General features: G+C 44.4%; 1 protein-coding gene across 5 annotated transcripts in view; it reads left to right on the top strand.

Annotated features, from left to right (window-relative positions):
* The window catches only part of PLCB4 (phospholipase C beta 4), a 985,968-nt gene that overhangs the window by 828,652 nt on the left and 136,350 nt on the right, over nucleotides 1–20,966 (top strand). For all 5 annotated transcript variants that reach the window (XM_069234144.1, XM_069234142.1, XM_069234140.1 and 2 more), the window contains 2 exons: nucleotides 48–212; nucleotides 1,277–1,481. In XM_069234144.1, the coding sequence (XP_069090245.1) occupies nucleotides 48–212; nucleotides 1,277–1,481 (370 nt within the window). The remainder of the gene's footprint in view (nucleotides 1–47; nucleotides 213–1,276; nucleotides 1,482–20,966) is intronic.

Below are 20,966 nucleotides of genomic sequence, written 5' to 3'. Positions count from 1 at the left end.
TTGTTGCTCATACAGTCATAGCTCATTATGCATTTATTTCACCCAAGGTGATATCTGGACAGTTTTTGTCAGACAAAAAAATTGGCACATATGTTGAAGTAGACATGTACGGCTTACCAACGGACACAATACGGAAAGAATTCCGGACACGTATGGTGATGAACAATGGTCTGAACCCTGTTTACAATGAGGAATCATTTGTTTTCCGAAAGGTAAGACCTTCTGAAAGTAGTCTTGAATTCCCACTGACACTTCTTTAGAGTTATTTTAGCTTTGTGATGCAGCCCTTTGAGCAGCCTTGTAAATGTAACCCTAATTTTTCAAGTTATTTTGCATTCGTGCAATGATATACATAATGTTTTCTATGGAATAATATGTTTCGTGCATAGAAACATATGGCCACCACACCTCTCCTGCAGATTTGTTTTCAAATGATGACTGCGATGCCTGTCATGTAATCCACTACTGACTGCTTGTATGTGAGCCCTGGGAAGTTATATGAAGATGCAACTATAGTGCATACAATTATAGTATACATACAGTCACTACTATCCCAGCACAAAAAAAACCATTGACAAAAATTACTACATTTTTATGTTCATATTATCAAAGTTGAGGAGCAGAATATTTTTGCCAGTACTTAGAACATCCCAAAAACACATGGAACGCCCAATATTAACATTACCAGCAGCGACTTCCTTCGTCTTTTACATTCCATAAACAGTATTTGATGGGTTGAGATAATGCACAATGCAATGTGTCTTCAGAGGTTGTGTGCTTTAAATTATTATCAACTGATATACCAATGTGATTCAGTGGACATAATTATTATTCACATTAAATTTGCACAGGTCACTACCGTAGTTCAAGGCATCTACAGACACGGTGGATATGTCTAGAAAATAAAAGGAAGTGTACTTATTAAGGTCACACCTCTTGGTAATTTCTGGACATTTTCTTAATGTTCAGATGTGGACAAAGTCAATATATGCTTTTTTAATCTCTGAAGCATACTGGCAGATTTATTATGCCTTTTACCAGATACTGTTTCCTGCGGTAACCAACCTGACTTTATGCATTGATACATTTTTACATAAAATATAAGAATGTGTGATATATTAAAAACAAATCCCCTGGACTTAAATGTTTGGTGGCCAAGACATGAGGATCCATTGTATTATTACAAAATTGTTACAATAAACACCAAATACACCGATACCAGCTGAGCCTGTTGGTTCTCATACTTAGTCATGCTTTCTTATTCCTGTCCACCCAGGTGATCCTGCCTGACCTCGCTGTTGTAAGGATCGCAGTGTACGATGACAACAGCAAGTTAATCGGTCAGAGAATTCTGCCTCTAGACGGTCTTCAGGCTGGATACAGGCACATCTCCCTCAGAAACGAAGGCAACAAGCCCCTGTCTCTTCCAACAGTTTTTTGCAATATCGTTCTGAAAACATATGTGCCTGATGGATTTGGAGGTAAGAAAAGCATACGTAAAATTTTTCATTTAAAATACAGTTTCTTCGGAAAATAGTGATGATCCACATAAAAATAGCCGTAGTAAATGTTTTCTCACTTCTGCGGAGTTATAAACCACACTTTAGTTTAAAAATGCTGAGCGTATCTACTTTATCAACAATTGCTTAAGCCACGAAGCCAGATGACGCAAATGCATTCCATAGGGGAGAATGTGAATGTATACGCTGCAGAAATATCTTTTGCAGAAGCATAGGGCCTTATTCACCAAAACCCAGTAAATCTGCACCTACAGATTTACCCCTAAATATGATGCAGTTATCCAACGTTTTGTTATTCAACAACATTCCCAGGAGTGTGCCTGGAAAGCATCGCCAGGGACAGACTGGTGTTGCTTTCTAGGCGTACTGCACTATCCCCATGTTACCCATGTTCAGAATTCTACATAGCATAGAATTCCACACACTGGGACTGGAGCATGCAATGGAAATGTACTTGTTTGTCCCCTTGGGGAAAGAATTTCTCCCCATGCAGAAAGCAGGTCTGCTTCACCCCCACCAAATCCATGGGTGATCTAGTCTCGCTCCCATCATAGAGGAGGAAATACTCCAGCCTTTGGTTTGAGTAAATGTCTGGGCATTTCCAGGATAGGAAGGGATGACATCAGAGTTTGAGCATGCCCCTAAACATACATATCTGTGGGCATTCCCAAACCATGGAGCAAACCATGTTTTGTCACACCCACTTCCCATCCCTTTAGTGGAATTTACAGCTGTGGATTACTCCACACCCCGGGCAGAAAAACGCACAGCGGTAAATCCATTTACACTCACTAGAAATCTCTTTATGAACTCCTGGCTGGCATAACTGGAGTATAGCTTTGTGAATAAGCCTCATTGTTGATAAAACACATGCTACAAAAATCTCAACTGTACATAAATTTTTCCTAAAGACCACTACTAAGCCATTGCACATAGCGCTGGAAGCAAAAAATATCTCATCAGGTATTAGAGAGATTTAATTATAAGCTGAGGAATATATCATGGTTACGCCAATGTTATACTAAAACGTTGTATTTTACCAGCAAAGACACAGGGTACATTGGGTCCACCATGTTAGGCTAATGGAACACACAATCAGCACCTACATGATGTATAGGAACACTGGGTAAGTGAAACAACGGATCTTAGGAAGAATTGGACATGAGCAGTGTTGCAGGAACAACAGAGGACCTCTAATGCGAACTACCATCAACAGTTTCATTTGCAAACATTTTACACCCAAACATAGCCATAGAGAAAAAAACACATGTAAACCCTACTCAGGCTCACCGCATGCACATCATACTTTGTCGTAGTCAGAAGTTTTGAAACGAACATCTGGGAGAGGCAGTTCAGCTATGAAAATGTACAGGGACCTGAATGTGTCTAACATTGCTTCTGCTGCACATCTCTAAACCCTCCAAGCATCATGGGAAGACAAAATTCAAACCATGCATGTGTGACGGTTATAAAAAGGACTTTGCAGATACCTCTGAGTTCTGTGAACCGTTAAAACAGCCAGCTATCAGCCTATTTCCTCTGTGCGTATATGGACAGCCTCAATGACCGACATATTTGAGGATGTGCTTGGTACATATGAGGTAGTGTAATCCAAGACTAAAGAAAGACCTGGATGATATGCTGTCATCTGTTGGCATTTAATTTTTTAATAGAGATAAAAATTGCACTTGTTTCTTGTGTTAATATAGATGTGAACAATCCAATCGTTCGTTAATTCCAATTTGTGATGATGTGAATACTATGATTTACGCTATCGTTTTGGTTAATTATTTTGTTCACTGTTCCTTGCTTTCAGTAGTCTAGCCAGCATGTGCCATGATTTGTCAGGGCACCTGCAGGATTGCTACAAGTCTGCAATGTATCCTTTGTAGTGGATAAGATGGTTTGGCTGTTTGTGAGGGGTGGTGTTCTCTTGCGTGACAAGCATATGCAGAGATGACATAGGTTTGAAAGTTAATGACGCTTCCAATCATAAGTTACTAACATATTCTGGTACCTTTTTTATTAGTCATGGCCAGGCTCTCTTTTATGGCCTCTCATGATCCCATTACTGACTACTACTGTTTGAGCATTAACTCATGCTTCTCCAAATTAAGTATTGAAATGAGCCACTGTGAAAAGTGTCATCTGCCAGGAGCGTTTCCACAGTGTTTCCACTTTGTGTACCTGTTGACCAGGCCTCCTCCACTTAGGCTCAATGTAAATATGATTCCTTTCTGATTCTCATTGTATCGTCTGTTAACACGAACCCAGTCTTCCAATTTGCTAGGTAAGGAAGCTTTCATTGAAAGGTGTCAAATAATAATAACAAGGACATTATACCTACCAGCAATGTAGTTTTCACCACTGTGTGAAATTTTTAAAGAGATCTTGTTTGCTACCGACACAGAAACCCTAAAAGCTGTGCCTGCAGCTCTAGTTCTTCGAAAGTTTATATAACAAAATGTGCCACTTGCAAAGCCCATTTTTCAAAGGGGTATATCAGCTAAAACCAACCATATGTAAAAATAGAATTAAATGAGTCTCTTACTGTGGGAAATTATGAGAACTATACAATTTTGTAGCGTTTGCACACAATGACAATTCATGCTAACTGTACTATCTGGGCTTGGGAGAATGTCTTTAGTCTTTGCCTAAAAGCTCCAAAACAACGATCTCCTGTCCTGCCCAACTGCCTACTACACAGTGTCTAATTAAGTCATGAGGTTAATTGGAGTTTGCTTCCTGGGCTGGTCTGCCACCGGATAGTAGTGAATGACTGCAATGACTTCACTATGTTCAACTGTGGTCTCCTCCAGGACTATTCTGCTTGGCTTGCTGCTAGAATGTGTGTGTGCGCATGTGTGTGTATGTGTGGGCATGTATAGCCCATGCTGTGAGGACCGATTTGGTCCTCATAGCGGGGGTAAACACTGTCAGTTCAAGACAAACACTATCCTTGTGAGGACCTGTGCGTTATGAGGACAGGTCCCCATAGTGTGTTTAAGTAGTTTCAAGCAGGTATATCAAAAAACTAAAAGTGCAGTTATATTTGTCTTGGTTCGCTTTATAACCTTCCCTACTATCAAAGTGTGCGTGGAGTTATAATAGTAAATACCCTCTTCATTACGGTCAATGGTCATGTTGTGTGTGTGTGGTTTTTTTGTGTAAGTTTTCAGAAGACCTTTTCTTGACAAGTGAGCCTTCCACCACTTTGAATTGTTTCTGGACGGGCAATGGAGAAATGCTTAAATATGGGGTATTTCACCTAAAGGAGGCACGTAATATTACTAGGAAAAGTGATGTGGGAAACTTTAGATAGCCACAGATTGGTTTATAGGTACATACTTGCCACAACCTATCCTGATCCCCTGCAGCTTACATCTCATCAGAATATGAATGCAAATAAGCAAGAAAATAATAACTTCCATGCTGTCCTGTAGAAGAAATTGTGCTTTATCTGTTGGATACAAACTGAGAGAGTTGATCCAGCCTGTAGCCTGAATATTTGCTTGCAGGTACTTGCTCAATGGTTGTGTAAGAAAACCTTCTGAACCAGTGTGCAGGATTTCAGGTTTCTAAGCCTTTCCATAAGCTGCTTCTTGCTTGCTGCATACTGGGAAGCTAGCTCCTTAATGTGCTTGGAAGCCTAAAGGTTCTAGAGAAAACCAGCTAAAAGGCTGGAAATGCCCTGTTTTAACTAGTGAGATTCTCGGAACAAAAGTGGACACATGCAAGTTATAGACGACCCCTTAAAATTTTAAAAAATGACTTAGTTCACTGGAGCCATACCTTACAAGTATCAGACATTGCTTCATAACTTCTTTATGCTGAACCTCCTCCTTTATGTATTCTTTACTCTTTGCGCTCTATTATAGGCAGTAAATCCACCTTTGTAGGTATTTGGAAGACATTGTGGGTTGACGTGCAACTTTATTGTACTCTGATCCTTCAGCTTTTTAACCTATGAAAAGCCACGAGTGAGTGTATCGAACTAAAGGCCTCACCGTCAGCTTGCTAGATACATGACACTAACCTCTATCCACTGACACAAATCTAAATAGTGCTCCAGGAAACCCGCAGCCAAAGAACTGAACGACCGAACAACCGACTAAAGTACCGTTGACGTCCCTGCAATGGGTAGTCGTCTTTAGATGCCCCTGTACCATACTTAGACCGTTCTGTACCAAATGCTTTTGAATCACATAGGGCTCTTGGAACCCATACCAGACAGGGGCTTAAGCTCACTCTTGCTGGACTGCTTCTTGCTGTTGAAGACGTTTTAAGAGTGAATGCAGAAACGTAGACCAGGTAAAGTTACCTCGTCGAATTCGACAATGATTATTGAAGGATCACCTTCACTATTTTTTTGTTTAGACTTCCATGAAGCGATTTGGCCATTTATCTGCTTTGATACATTTTACTACAGAATATTATTAAGTGATTTGTAACTCTAATAATTTTGTAAGGTTTACAACTTTTGAATCCTGACCCGTATCACCTTTCCTATTTATTGTGATATTTTCCTTATTGAATTATACTTGTTATAAATACATTTGGTTCAGAAATGTAAGTGCTGTATTTCTGTAACTGAAGTGTTTATTTCTTTAACTGTTTATTTGGTGGGTTTGCACATAAGGAACATCACCTTACACGTATTTCTCTGAAGAATGCCTTATTGCTCCAACTGTGGGCCGAAGACCAGCTAAGGTCTCCCGTGGGAAAACTGATCATCATTATGTGCCATCCTGCCTAATTCTAATAGGAGCACAGTTAAAGCTCACAACTGGACAGTAGTGGCTCCCTCTTATAGCATATCAGACAGATTCCCCAAAACCAACAAGTTAGCATCCACGCTGTCAATAATGAAATGTACATCCGGGATCACTTTGCTGCGATTTTGTTGTCTACGTGCATCAACTGGCCCCTCATATTAAAACAATAATGTAATTAATTCTAACACAACGTCTGTTTTCCAAAGCTACACATCGCGTGAAATTCAGTCTGAATCATAGGAAAAAAGCATACCCTTATAGGCGGCGTCTTAACACGTAATATGCAAATTATGTTTTAATCGATTTGGCTGTGTATTTCGTTATAAGGTAATGAGAAATTATGCCTGACATTACCAATGAATGCCTTCGTAATATTAATTATATATCAGCGAGCACGTAGGAGCGGTTATGTTGGTGCAGCGATGCGTGACATGGCGCTGTGAAGCAGAAGGCACAAGTTGTTTCAGGAACTTGCTAGAGGCTGTGCATAAAATGTATTTAGCTTCTCAACCAATCTCTTTGTACTACTCTACAGCCCTATTTTTAGATATAAACCCAGGTAAATGTAAGCCAATAGAGAATTGGTTGAAGGAAAACAAGGCCTCAAAGGGATAAAAACAAAGAGTCAATCATGAGAGAAAAAAAGAATAGCCCTTCTCTCCTTCTATAATATTGCAAATGTGCATTAGCCAATCTGTTGTTTGTTGCAACAATTGTTCTAGTTCTTATACATAAATGTGGTACTTTTCAGCCAGTGTCAATATGAGATTCTTTGTCAGATATTTTAAGCCCATGCTTGCAAAGTGCATGAAGCTTCTACATGTATTCAAGCAAACAAAAAAGTGATGGGTGAAACGCTTGAATTAGTCTCAGCCATTGGTTTTATTGGTTTTACTCAGGCCAGATCCCAGTCCATTGTTTTATTTTTGCCCACAATGCCATCTCAGATTAAAGCCATCCAAATGGAAATCAGTCTAGGTCCTGCTCCATTAGGAACAGACCAGCCCGAACCTTGGTGTGGAGGCTAGGTCCTCTCCACACCAAGGGTGGATGAAAGAGGAAAACATCTTTTGTACATTACAACAAATAAAAGTCAATCAGTCTATCAATTAACTTATATTTATAAAGCACAACTAATCACCCAAGAGGGTATCCAAGCACTGCGTTTATGTTGGGCTCAGTCGAAAAGCCATGTCTTGAGCCCTTTTCTAAATTCCTTCAGGGAGGGTGCTGTTTGTAGGTGGAGGGAGAGGTCGTTCCAGGACTTGGCAGTGAGGTAGGAAGGGGATCATCATCCACTGTACCTGAAGCCGATGCAGGGATTGTGTGTGTGAGGGCGAAGGAAGCACAGGTGTCTGGAGGGTTAATGGAAGTTCAGGCGGTGGTTGATGTATCTAGTCCTAGGTCATGGAGGGCCATGTAGGCATGGGTAAGCATCTTGAAGTGGCATCGTTTATGGATAGGGAGCCAATGAAGGTTCCTGAGGTTGGGGGTGATGTGGGTCCATTTGGGAAGGTCAAGGATGAGTCTAGCTGCTGTCTTCTCAATAGTCTGGAGTCTCTTCAGGAGCTGCATGGTGATTCCTGCCAGAGCATGTTGTCATAGTCCACGAGGCTGGTCACAAGGGTTTAAGTGACGGTTTTACTGGTGTTGATGGGGAGCCATTTGAAGATCTTTTGGAGCAAGCAGTGGGTGTGGAAGAAAGCAGAGGAGGCTATGTTGATCTGGCATTTCATGATGAGTTTGCTGCCTAGGTTGATGCCAAGGTTGCAGGCACGGTTTGTCTGTGTGGGTCAGAGTTTGGAAGGCCACCAGGGGTTGTTCCATGGAGAGGTTTTTTTCTCAGAGATCAGCACTTTGGTCTTGTCAGTGTTGAGCTTCAGGCAGTTGGTCTTCATACAGGCGGCAACACTCGTCATGCAGTTGTGAAAGTGGGACCTTGTGCTGGTGAGGGTCTTCTGAGAGCGAGAGGATGAACTGAGTATCGTCTGTGTAGGAAATTATGTTGAGACCATGGGTTCTGACTGTGTTGGCTAGGGGTGTCATGTAAGCGTTGAACAGAGTGGGGCTGAGTGATGACCCTTGAGGTCCTCATCAGATGTTGCTTTTAGGTTCTGAGCTGAAGAGTGGTAGGCGGATTCTGTGGGTTCATCCTGTGAGGAAAGATGTCATCCATCTGAGGGCACCTCCTTGGACCCCGATGAGGTGGAGTCTCTTGATGGGTGTGTGGTGGGATACGGTGTTGAATGCAGCTGAGAGGTTGAGGAGGATCTGCGCTGCTGTCTCTCCACCGTCCAGGAGGTTTCTGATATCATAGATGGCAGCGATCAGGGCGTCTTGTTGCTGTTGTTTGTGTGGAATCTGGATTGGGAGGTGCCCAGCAGGTTGTTTCTCTCCAGGTGTTTGGTAAGTTGGTAGTTGTTGGCCTTCTCAAGGATTTTGTTGGGGAAGGGGAGCAGAGCGAATGGGCGGTAGTTTTTGAGATTGGATGGGTCGGCAGACATTTTCTTAAGGAGTGGTCTGACTTTTCTGCGCTTTCATCTGTCCAGGAAGGTGGCCGTGGGGATGAATTTGTTGAGAATGGCGGTAAGCTTGCTGCTGATTTCCTTGCTCCTGAGGTTGAAAAAGTGGTGGGGGTAGGAGTCCGTGTGGGTTCCAGAATGGATGGAATTCAAAGTGGTGGTGGTGTCCTGGGTGTTCAGCTGCTTCGATGTGGTGAGAGGGTGGTTGTGAGTGCTGTCAGTCAATGTGAGAAGGTTGTAGAGGTCGGTGGGTTGGGGTTTGAAGTTTCTATAGATGGTGGATATCTTGTTGTGGAAGTGGTCTGCCAGGGATTTGCAGAGTTCCTGGGAAGGGGAGATTGTGTTCTTGGTGGCTTGTGGCAAATAATGGAAAGTGTCAAAAGGCCAAATGTACCTACACATAACATGCAGATTTCTGCAACACATTCTCAACCTGCTGAGGTATCTCAGAGTTGTTTTCTCCCTAGGTGGATTTTGCAGGCACATGGTGCTGTGGGCCCAGTGTTGCTGAGATGTTTTTATGGAGTATTGTGCTTCATTTCCTGTCCGGGTCGGACCATGTGGACACAGTTACCATGTTACCCTGATATGCAGGCATGCAGAGAGTCTATTTTTGCTGAATTATGCCCTGGTACGAAGGCATTCAGAGGCCTATTTTTGCAGAATCATGACACATTCTGCGTTTTGCCATTAGTTTGCTGGTTGGTGTTTGAGAGAAATGAGAAAAAACATATAGTTCAGGCAGAATTTATTACTGCCTTTTTTACTGTTTTAAGCACTGTTGAGAATAGGTGTTATTGAATTAATTTACTATATTCTGGAAACTCCAGTCTGTCACGGTGGGAGGCAGACCCTCTTCTTTCCAGTAGTTCTTGGGGGCTTTCACATTGCCCGAACTAAGGGCCATATGTACGAACACATTTTCCCATTGACACAGAATGGGAAAAACCCTTTGCTACATATGGCCCTAAGATCGGTATTTCCTCTTGGCACATGGAAGGTGGTAGAGAGAGCTGAAGTCTTGTGAAGCAGTGCCAGCCTTTGAGAAGGGAGTACAGAATTCATGGCCAATCACTTCTTAGTGTCTCAGCCGAGACATCCCACAGTGTTGCGAATTTTAGTGGCCCTTCTGAGCAAAAATATATGGGAGATGGATAACAAAGCAGTGAAAAAGGGTAGGAGAAATTACAGATGAACCTACAGTAGAAATGGCAGTGCCAGGATGCTGCCTATCCGGTTTATTATGAGGCATGGACAGTGTCTTCTTTCAAAGTGATTCCATTTCCTAGGCTTTACCACAACCCGATCAATTACTGCTGGTGGGTTAATTCTTTATTAATTGCAAATTAGTTTGCTCTAGTGTACCCATTTTAAGTGAGAACAAGTGACTGCTGGGATTTTAAGCAAATGGCACTACAGTGATTTCTCACAGATAATAGTGGGCTTTCCCACGAACTAGGGATTCAAATTTATGAACACCAGATTTAAGACCTAGCAATTGTTATCTTCAAACTTTTTCTTGTTTTTTTTTTTAATAGTTATGAAACAGAACATATGTTACTCCAGTATTGGAACTTTCATAGATTCACATGCTTGAATCATTCCCCGTCGTCGAGATGGGAGTCCCGGTATAAATTTTCATAAGTAATGTTAAAACATATTGAAGAGAAAAAGGCCCTAGGCCTCTTCAATTTGATAGTCTATCAGAGTCATTTTGTGAAAAGGACCAAACTTGATCCTCCACCAATCAGGCGACAGCACCCTTCATAACCTCCTGAGAGAAGCTCTAGCACCTCAGATTTTCTACCGCACGTCGTGCTAGGGAATCTCCTCAGAGCTCTGCTCTGTTTTCACACCTTTATTCAGCTCTTTTTCTCTCAGAGAAACTCAATTATTTTGATTTGTCAGCTATTTTTCAACCATGTCTGACAAGGAAAAGAAAAGTCTCTTTAGAGACTGCAAGACTTGTGGGAAGAAAAGACTTCATTCTGAAGATCCTCATCAAGACTGCATTTACTGCCTCTATCCAGATCACTCAGCCAAGGACTGTAAGATTTACCGTACTTTTTCTTCTAAAACTTTAAAGGATAGAGAAGGCAGATTACTAATATGGCTGCAGAAACTGAAGCATAGGAAGGATCCAGTTTCTGATTCTGAGAGTGAGGAATCATCCACTTTCAAGAGATCAACCAAAAGAGCAAGATCACGCTCTAGATCTCCCTCACAAACCTCAAGGAATGCCCTCAAAAAGACTGCTTAAGGGTCTTATAAGGGTCACAGCCCATCTTCTTCCCCAACTAGACTCTCAAGTAAAGAGGGGAAAAAACATTCTTCCAGTTCGGAGAGGCACAGGAAATCCTCATCTGTTCCACCATCTGTGCCTTTCAAAAAGCCATCTTCTGTGACTGGAAAAAAGGCCTCGTCGACGGCACCGTCGGTGGGCGCATTGCCGATGACTCCAACTACTTTAGGTGTTCCGTCGTCCACGGCTCCGTCGGCGACATCGTCGATGAGTACAACACCGTCGACGAGAACTACAACGACGACTTCAGCGTCGACGACCGTCTACACCTCGTCATCGTCGACGGCGTTGATGTCAGTATCAGCTTTACCGTCGACGAGGACTTCGTCGACGGTAGACTCGTCGGCGAAGCTTGTGGCTATTAAAATAACAGTGCGTCCAGCATCGACGGCACCGTCTACGACAAAGTCAGTTTACACGTCGTCGACGAGATCGTCGATGACACCGTCGACGAGGGAAAAATACCAAAAAAGAACAGAAACATTAACTCCAACCCACACTTCACCTAGTAAGGTATCCTCCCTGGTACCAGTACATCTTTTGGAGGGAGATGATGATTCAGACGAAGATGGGCCTTTTGGTACGGCCCACAGCCCCTCTGAATTGAATGTAAAATATCAGGAAGAGGAGGAATATGAGGAAGCTTATGATCCCCAGGCTTCCTTGGAGCATCAGCAGTATCAACAGGGAACGTATATCCCTTCCGACCTGCTTACTGGCCTTAGAGCCATGTTGGTGGATTATAACAGAAGGTTTCCTCCACAAGGAGAACAGCCTCATCCATCGCCCATTTCTGGTCCTTCTACTCCACATCAAAGACCGACGACTTTGCATCTCACAGATGTGGCTACCCCAGACATGACAATTCCCCAGGACACTGACATTTCAGATGGAGATCAAGAAGAAGGAGAGCTCATAGATGCTCACTCAGAGTGGGACGAGTATATTATTCCTGCTCCATCTTCTCCTTCTCATTCAAAGGTGGAGTCCCCACCTGAAGACATTGGAGGTTTTCACAATCTCTTAGAGAGGGCAGCCAAGCGCTTTGCATTACCGCTACCTACGAAGCAAACAGATTGTTTCCTTTATGATTTTAAAGAGCCCTTCCAGAAGTCTGTGCGTTCCATCCCGATGGTGAACTACTTGTGGGAAGAAGGCCTTAAACTCATGACTAATCCAGCAACAGTCACAGCAGTTTTACCACGTCTGGATAAGAAATACAAAGCTCCCGATGATGCCCCAACATGCTTGACAGGCCATCCTCCTCCAGATTCCGTAGTAGCTCAAGCGGCTCAAAGAAGATCAAAGAATCCTTCGGCTCCAATTTCTGCGCCCCCAGATAAGGAGGGTAGAAGGCTAGACAACATAGGAAAAAGATTTTCTTCTATGGCCAGCTTAGTGCTTAGAGCTGCCAACTCCTTGGCTATTTTGTCTCGATACGCCAGACAGCTTTGGGCAGATATTGCACCTTTCATTAGTCAACTGCCGGAAGACGTAAAATCAGAGGCAAATAAGACTGTGCAAGAGGGTCAACGCGCGTCTGCAGAGCTTATAGACTGCGCAATGGACATAGCCACCACTGCTTTCAGACAGCTTGCAGGCGCTGCTGTATTAAGAAGACAGGGCTGGCTCAAAGCCACCTCATTTCGTCCAGAAGTCCAGAATAAGATCCTAGACTTACCCTTTGATGGCCAAGCGTTATTTGGCAAACATGTGGACGAAGCCCTACAGTCAATTAAAACGGACACGGACACTGCAAGGTCACTAGGGACCCTGCAATATCGGAAATCGTCCTTTCGCCCTACGGGGCGCGGCCAGCCCTCTTACAGAGGAGGGTATCAACAACAGAGATACTCTTCCTATCCGTCATCTTCACAACAATTTCGGCATACTATTCCCAAAGACAACCGACTCAACCGGCCTATAATAGACCGGCAGGCCGTGGACGCTCAACCCGCCCTGCCAAGGATGCAGCTCGTAGAACCTGATGTCTTCGAGGCGCCGGCTACGCCCAGTCTTCCTCCTGTCACCCTGGGCCGAAGAATTTCCTTATTTCTCAGTCAATGGCAAACCATTACGTCAGACAAGTGGGTCCTACAATTAGTGGAACGGGGCCATACTTTAGAATTTGTCCAGAAACCTCCCCCCAACCCTCCCCGCAGGACTCCATCAAGATACCCTCAACAACTCAAAGAAGAGGTCTACAAGCTCCTTCTCAAGGGAGCTATAGAGAAGGTGCCGCGGGTTCAAAGAGGAACAGGATTTTATTCCAGGTTCTTCATAATTCGAAAAAAGTGGAAGGATTGGAGACCGATCCTCGATTTAAGGCAACTAAATGTATACCTAAAGAAGCAATCGTTTCGAATGATCAGCCTGCAAGACGTCCTTCTGCGTCTCAATCAAAGAGATTTTATGTCATCGCTAGACCTCAAGGACGCATACTTCCACATACCAATCCACCCTGCCCACAGAAAGTATCTGAGATTTACCGTAGCCGGGAGCCATTATGAATATCGCGTCCTTCCCTTCGGGCTCAAATCAGCCCCAAGAATATTTACCAAATGCCTAGCACCAGTGGCAGCCTTTCTCAGGAGAAGAAAGCACCAGGTCTTTCCATACTTAGACGACTGGTTAATAAAGGCAAAGAGTTACACAGGAGCACACAAGTCAACAAGAAAGTGCGTTTCCTTGCTGACCAATCTCGGATTCACGATCAACTGGGAGAAGTCCAACCCTCTACCAGGCCGCAGTATTACTTTTCTGGGAGCAAAACTGAACACGGAATCCGGCATCGCATGTCCCACGTTAGAGAGATAACAAAGGGTACTAACCCTAGGGAGTTTCATACAAAGAAGACGAAAGGTTACAGTCCGTCTCTTCAAATCACTATTGGGCATGATGTCTTCATGCATATCTCTGATCCCTCTGTGTCGGCTAAAGATGCGCCCCTTGCAGGAGCAGCTAAACCGTCAATGGCTTCAAGTATCAGGAACTTTCGAAGACCAGATACAAATTACTCCAATAATGATCAAAACTCTCAAGTGGTGGTCTCAAAAGCATCATCTCTCAATCCGTCTCTCGTTTCTTCAACAGCCAGCCCCGTGGACCATAACAACAGATGCCTCACTGGAAGGCTGGGGCGCAGTATTACAGGACCTGAAAATAAGTGGCAGATGGTCAACTCATCTGGCATCAAGGCATATCAATTGGCTAGAACTCAGGGCAGTGCACCTTGCTTTACAAGCGTTTCTCCCAAGAATCCATGGATTGCGAGTGGTGATAAGAACGGACAACACCACTACGATGCACTATCTCAACAAACAAGGAGGTACAAGATCTCTCACCCTCTCCAGGGAAGCCCAAGCGATCTGGAACTGGGCCTCGCAGCAAGGCGTCACACTGTCGGCGGTGCACTTGCCAGGAATAAACAACAAAGCAGCAGATGCACTCAGCAGACAGAAATCGGAATGCCACGAGTGGGAATTAGACCAGACGGTACTCACCCAGATTTTTTCCCAGTGGGGAACACCAACAGTGGATCTGTTTGCGAAGAAGGACAACGCCAAATGCCAGTTCTTCGCAAGTTGGCATCACCAAAAGGGATCTTGGGGGAATGCGTTTTCGATAGTCTGGTCAGACATCTTTGCTTACGCCTTTCCTCCCATTCCGTTGATCCCAAGGGTCCTCACGAAGATGAAAACAGAACCGTGCACTCTCATACTGATAGCCCCGTATTGGCCGCGCCAACATTGGTTCACAGAGCTCCTCATTCTCTCAGTCAAACCTCATATTCCGCTGGAGCCGTTACCTCATTTACTAACAATGAACAACGGCCAAGTTCGACACCCCGATCCACACTCAATGCGGTTAGCGGCATGGCTCCTCACCACAGAGAATTTGCGCATTTAAATATCTCGCAGGACTGCAGAGATATTTTGTCACAGGCCAGAGCGGATAGCACTAACAAGGCGTATCAGTGTAAATGGAGGAGATTCTGTGCCTGGTGTCATCAACGTCAAATTGACCCTTTTCTTTCACTACCAGAAGAGATTTTGCCGTATCTCTTAGAGTTAGCTCGATCTGGCCTAGCACACTCGTCCATTAAAGTTCATGTAGCAGCCATGGCTGCATACAGACGTTCAGAGGACACACCCTCGCTCTTCTCTTCTCGGCTGATTAAGAGATTTCTAAAGGGGCTGTTCAGGGTTTACCCTCCTTTCAGACTTCCACCTCCTTCGTGGAACCTGAACATTGTTTTGGCACAACTGATGAAGCATCCTTTTGAACCGATCCACTGTGCTTCCCTCAAACATTTATCGTGGAAGGTTGCCTTATTGATAGCTCTTACATCAGCTAGGCGGGTCAGTGAGGTACAAGCGCTCTCCATCCAAGAGCCATTCCTACAGTTTAAACAAGATAGACTACTAATGCGCACTAACCCACATTTTATTCCAAAGGTTCCGTCAGACTTTCACATTAACGAACCTTTGGTCTTCAAGTCTTTTTTCCCTCATCCATCTACTCCAGCAGAGAGGGCATTACACTCTCTAGACGTGAAAAGATGCGTTCAATTTTATTTGGACAGGACAAAAGCTTTTCGACGCTCTAATCAGCTATTTGTGGCGTACAGTGCCCCTAGGAAGGGGTACCCGCTATCCAAGCAGAGTATTTCAAGATGGATCGCCTCTGCTATTCGCTTCTGCCATCAGGCAGCGGGCAAACCTTTGCAGTCATCTGTGCATGCTCACTCGACAAAAAAAGTTTCATCGTCAGCGGCACTGTTTGCCGGAGTGCCACTACAAGACATATGTAGGGCAGCAACATGGAAGAGCTGTCATACCTTTACTAAGCACTATTGCTTGGAGTCCCTCTCACACGGAGAGGTAGCAGTGGGCCAAGCGGTTCTCAGGAATCTCTTCAGGTGAAGGTGAGCCATTTCTCCTACATCCCTCCATCCTAGAAAAGGTATGCACATAAAAAAAAAAAAAAAAGAAATGTATCTAAAGATAATAGAACACTATCATAATCCCATAGTAAGCGGGTTATCAGATATTGATCAGCTTACATTACTGTCTTATGTTTTAATACTGGTTTGTTATTTAACTTTCAGCATGTATCTTCACAGGAATATACCTATTTATATTAGAGATAAAAACATACTGTTATTTATGTATATATACGTGTGTATAGATAGATGTGTATATATGTATATCTATATATAGATATATATGTAGGGACATATGTCAGTACACTCATATACTTCATCACTTTATACATGATGATGATAAGGTTTTGTGGTCTAAGATAACCTGTTTATTAAAAGGGTTGTCATTTTACAATGTGCATACTTATTGCTTTCTACTCTGATTCAAGCATGTGAATCTATGAAAGTTCCAATACTGGAGTAAGAAAATAAGTTACTTACCTGTAACTGTAGTTCTCCAGTATTGGAATCTTTCATAGATTCACATGCGACCCACCCACCTCCCCGGAGAAGCTCACTTCACCTCTTTCTTTCTAGTAGTACATATACTCATTGTAATATACGCACTTGTGCGTGGAAAATCTGAGGTGCTAGAGCTTCTCTCAGGAGGTTCTGAAGGGTGCTGTCGCCTGATTGGTGGAGGATCAAGTTTGGTCCTTTTCACAAAATGACTCTGATAGACTATCAAATTGAAGAGGCCTAGGGCCTTTTTCTCTTCAATATGTTTTAACATTACTTATGAAAATTTATACCGGGACTCCCATCTCGACGACGGGGAATGATTCAAGCATGTGAATCTATGAAAGATTCCAATACTGGAGAACTACAGTTACAGGTAAGTAACTTATTTTCTTCTCACTGAGCCTTTTTTAGAAGGGATGAACTTTGATTGCCACACCCATCTACTCTTTATAAGGGAGTATTTGTTTTAGTTTACTCTGAATAAAAAAAATAACATAAATGCATCATGTGTTAAAAAGTGTTTTACTTCGGTCTATTAGTTTGAGAAGAATCCCATAGTCATATAAATTCATAGTTAGTATCACCAAAAACGTCATGTACTGTTGTAATTTACACATTCTCTAAAATCTAAGCATTTCAACCATCTCGGACCCCGACCTAAAAACAGTGGCTGCCATGCTTTACCATACTACAAACATCCAGTGCTTGGTCAAAGGTATACGTGCTCCCCACAGTCTCGATCAAAAGGTATAAAACCATGCATAGCGTCATCTCCATACACTTTTGGGAATTGCCCTAATCATTTTGATAAGCCTACAATGCCGTCTGTCTCTCATCTCGTCTAGATGCCCGAATCGAATACAAATTTACATGTCATTACTCTATCTTGATTTCATATCTTAATTTAAGATTTTAAATCATGCTACTACCCACTGCTAGTGCTTTTACACTGTATTGCCGTCCATTCAATGAGAAGAACGAGTACAAGTTGTATTGTCCTGCTACAGTCCCACAATTTACTTTACAGGTCCTTTGGTTCGTATCTTTACTTTTGGATAATGTTTCATCGAGTCTATTTGATTGTTTTAGTCCAGTGGCCACCACTGGAAGGGGGCTGTGCTCTTATGTTTAACACTACAGCAAGTTTATGGGTATTTTTGCACCATTATTTGTGAAGTGCATAGAAGCCTAGGGTGGCTATTTAGGTACGTGCTCATTCAGCTGGGTCACACAGAAAACTATGTCACTCAATGCAAAAAGACCCTGTGCTTTGCACAGAAGTCATAGTCACAGAAGGGGCAGCAAAGTTTAAATCCAGGGTTACCTCTGCAGTAGACCATTTCTAAAGAATTGGTAGTGTCACTTTGTGGGGGCGCCAGATTGCAGTGACCATTGCTTGTTACAAAACAAAGATGGAGTGGGCTAATGCCTTGAGGACTAGTTTTGTGAATGTTGTGGTGTGGCCTTGCCCTCTCTACAGACCTTAGCATGAAAATACCTGAATATGTCATGAGTTCCTTTCTAGAGCCTATGATCTTTTCAGAGACTGTGACATTTTACCAAAGTTTTGTGAAAACTGCTGTCAAATGTACTCTAATTTCTTCAAGGGAGTACCTGTCTAATCCCCTTGAGGCAGGCAGGCTCACTCCATTTGGCCGCTCGATACAATCCAGCTTTGGGTGTTGTCTGGGCAGGCAGTGATGAAAGTAGACAATACCAGGGCCAAATGGGCAGGTAGTCGTTACATAACAAATGTAGGCACCTGCACTTATTTTTGTTTTTTATAATTTTCTCTTACAAATTAGGCATTGCGGGCAGTAAGGGTGGGAGGTGAAGTGTAAGGAGTTGAATTTCTATTGATGAAGGACTCCCCAAGAGGTGGTGAAATAATCTTTGCTATGTGCAGGATACCTCATATGAACCCCAGCTGAAAGAAACTGGAAGTGCATTCTTTTTACCTTTTAAAGAGTCTTCCAAGAAAATATCCTGTAGATCCATCATATGTTGCTAGGACAGTCGACTGGTTGCTGCATTGATCTCATTTACTTTTAAAATACATACTATTAGATACTTGTGTATGTTCCATTTATTGATAATTTTGCTTTCTGCGGCAAAGCTTATTCATTGATGTTTAATAAAAATCCTCAAGTTATTTTTAAGGCACAGATTTATATTAACGCATTTTAATGGGATGAGTTTATCAAACTATTTAATTGTTAGCCAAGGAAACTCATATTTTTCCAGCAATTTCCTCATGTCGCAGTTCAAATCAAATCAAATCAAATCATTAACATTTATAAAGCGCACTACTCACCCGTGCGGGTCTCAAGGCGCTAGGGGGAAGGGGGGGTTACTGCTGCCTAGAAAAGCCAGGTTTTGAGGAGTCTCCGGAATGCGGAGTGGTCCTGGGTGGTCCTGAGGCTGGTGGGGAGGGTGTTCCAGGTCTTGGCTGCCAGGAAGGAGAAGGACCTCCCACCCGCCGTGGAGCGGCGGATTCGAGGGACGGCAGCGAGCGCGAGGCCCGAGGAACGGAGGAGACGGGTGGGGGCGTACGAGCTGAGGCGACGGTTGAGGTATTCCGGTCCCTTGTTGTGGAGGGCTTTGTGTGTGTGGGTGAGAAGTCGGAAGGTGATCCTTTTGCTGACTGGTAGCCAATGCAGGTGTCTCAGGTGTGCGGAGATGTGGCTGTTGCGGGGTACGTCGAGGGTGAGGCGCGCCGAGGCATTTTGAATACGTTGCAGGCGTTTTTGGAGTTTGGCGGTGGTCCCAGCATAGAGGGTGTTGCCGTAGTCCAGGCGGCTCGTGACGAGGGCGTGGGTCATGGTTTTTCTAGTGTTGGCGGGGATCCAGCAGAAGATCTTGCGGAGCATGCGGAGGGTGAGGAAGCAGGCAGAGGACACGGCGTTGACTTGCTTGGTCATGGTGAGAAGAGGGTCCAAGATGAAGCCGAGGTTGCGGTCGTGGTCTGCGGGGGTAGGTGCGGTGCCGAGGGCCGTGGGCCACCAGGAGTCGTGCCAAGCGGACGGGGTGTTGCCGAGGATGAGGACTTCCGTTGTTTCAGAGTTCAGCTTTAGGCGGCTGAGCCTCATCCAATCTGCGACGTCCTTCATGCCCTCTTGTAGGTTGGTCTTGGCGCTGGCAGGGTCCTTGGTGAGGGAGAGTATAAGTTGGGTGTCGTCGGCGTAGGAGGTGATGATGATGTCGTACTTGCGTACGATGTCGGCGAGGGGGCTCATGTAGACATTGAAGAGTGTCGGGCTGAGCGATGAGCCTTGAGGTACGCCGCAGATGATCTCGGTGGGGTCTGAGCGAAACGGTGGGAGGTAAACTCTTTGAGATCGGTTTGAGAGGAAGGAGATGATCCAGTCCAGGGCCTGGCCTTGGATCCAGGTGGAGCGGAGGCGGGTAATTAGGGTGCGGTGACAGACGGTATCGAAGGCAGCCGAGAGGTCGAGGAGGATGAGGGCGACTGTTTCACCATTGTCCATCAGGGTTCTGATGTCGTCTGTGACTGAGATGAGGGCGGTTTCAGTGCTGTGGTTGGTTCGGAATCCGGTTTGTGAAGGGTCGAGAAGGTTGTTGTCTTCCAGGAAGGTGGTCAGCTGTTTGTTGACGGTCTTCTCTATTACCTTGGCGGGGAAGGGGAGGAGCGAGATGGGGCGGAAGTTTTTAGGTCGCTCGGGTCAGCCGTAGGTTTCTTTAGTAGGGCGTTGACTTCGGCGTGTTTCCAGCATTCGGGGAAGGTAGCAGAAGAAAATGAAGAGTTGATGACGGCCTGGAGGTGCGGGGCGATGATGTCGTCGGCTTTATTGAAGATGAAGTGAGGGCAGGGGTCCGATGGGGTGCCGGAGTGGATAGAGTTCATGGTGGTTTTGGTTTCTTCAGTGTTGATGTGGGTCCAGTCGTTGAGGGTGATGGTCGAGGGTGTGGGTTCGGTGGTGCTTGGTTGGGTCTGGTGTCCGAAGCTGTCGTGGAGGTCGCTGATCTTGCGATGGAAGAAGGTGGCGAGGGAGTTGCACAAGTCTTGTGAGGGCGTGACGGCGTTGGCGTTGGCGCTGGGGTTGGAGAACTCTTTGACGATGCTAAAAGGTTCTCTGCTGTTGTGGCTGTTTTTGTCCAGTCTGTCGGTGAAAAAGTTCCTTTTGGCAGCGCGGATCAGGTGGTGGGGTTCGCGGGTTGCGTTTTTGAGGGCGGTCATGTTGTCGGCGGTGTGGACCTTGCGCCAGGCCTTCTCGAGGGCGCGACAAGTTTTCTTCGATTCTTTGAGGGTGTCAGAGAACCAGAGAGGTTTTCAGGTGATGGCATGTTGATGCGTGCGTCTGAGGGGGGCAAGGTTGTCTGCGCAGTTGGAGATCCAGTTCGAGAGGCTGAGGGCTGCGTCGTTGGGGTCGGTGGTGAGGG

The sequence above is a fragment of the Pleurodeles waltl genome, chromosome 5 (assembly GCF_031143425.1).
Source record: "Pleurodeles waltl isolate 20211129_DDA chromosome 5, aPleWal1.hap1.20221129, whole genome shotgun sequence".
Classification (NCBI taxonomy): Eukaryota; Metazoa; Chordata; class Amphibia; order Caudata; family Salamandridae; genus Pleurodeles; species Pleurodeles waltl.
This window is presented reverse-complemented; position numbering and strand designations above follow the sequence as displayed.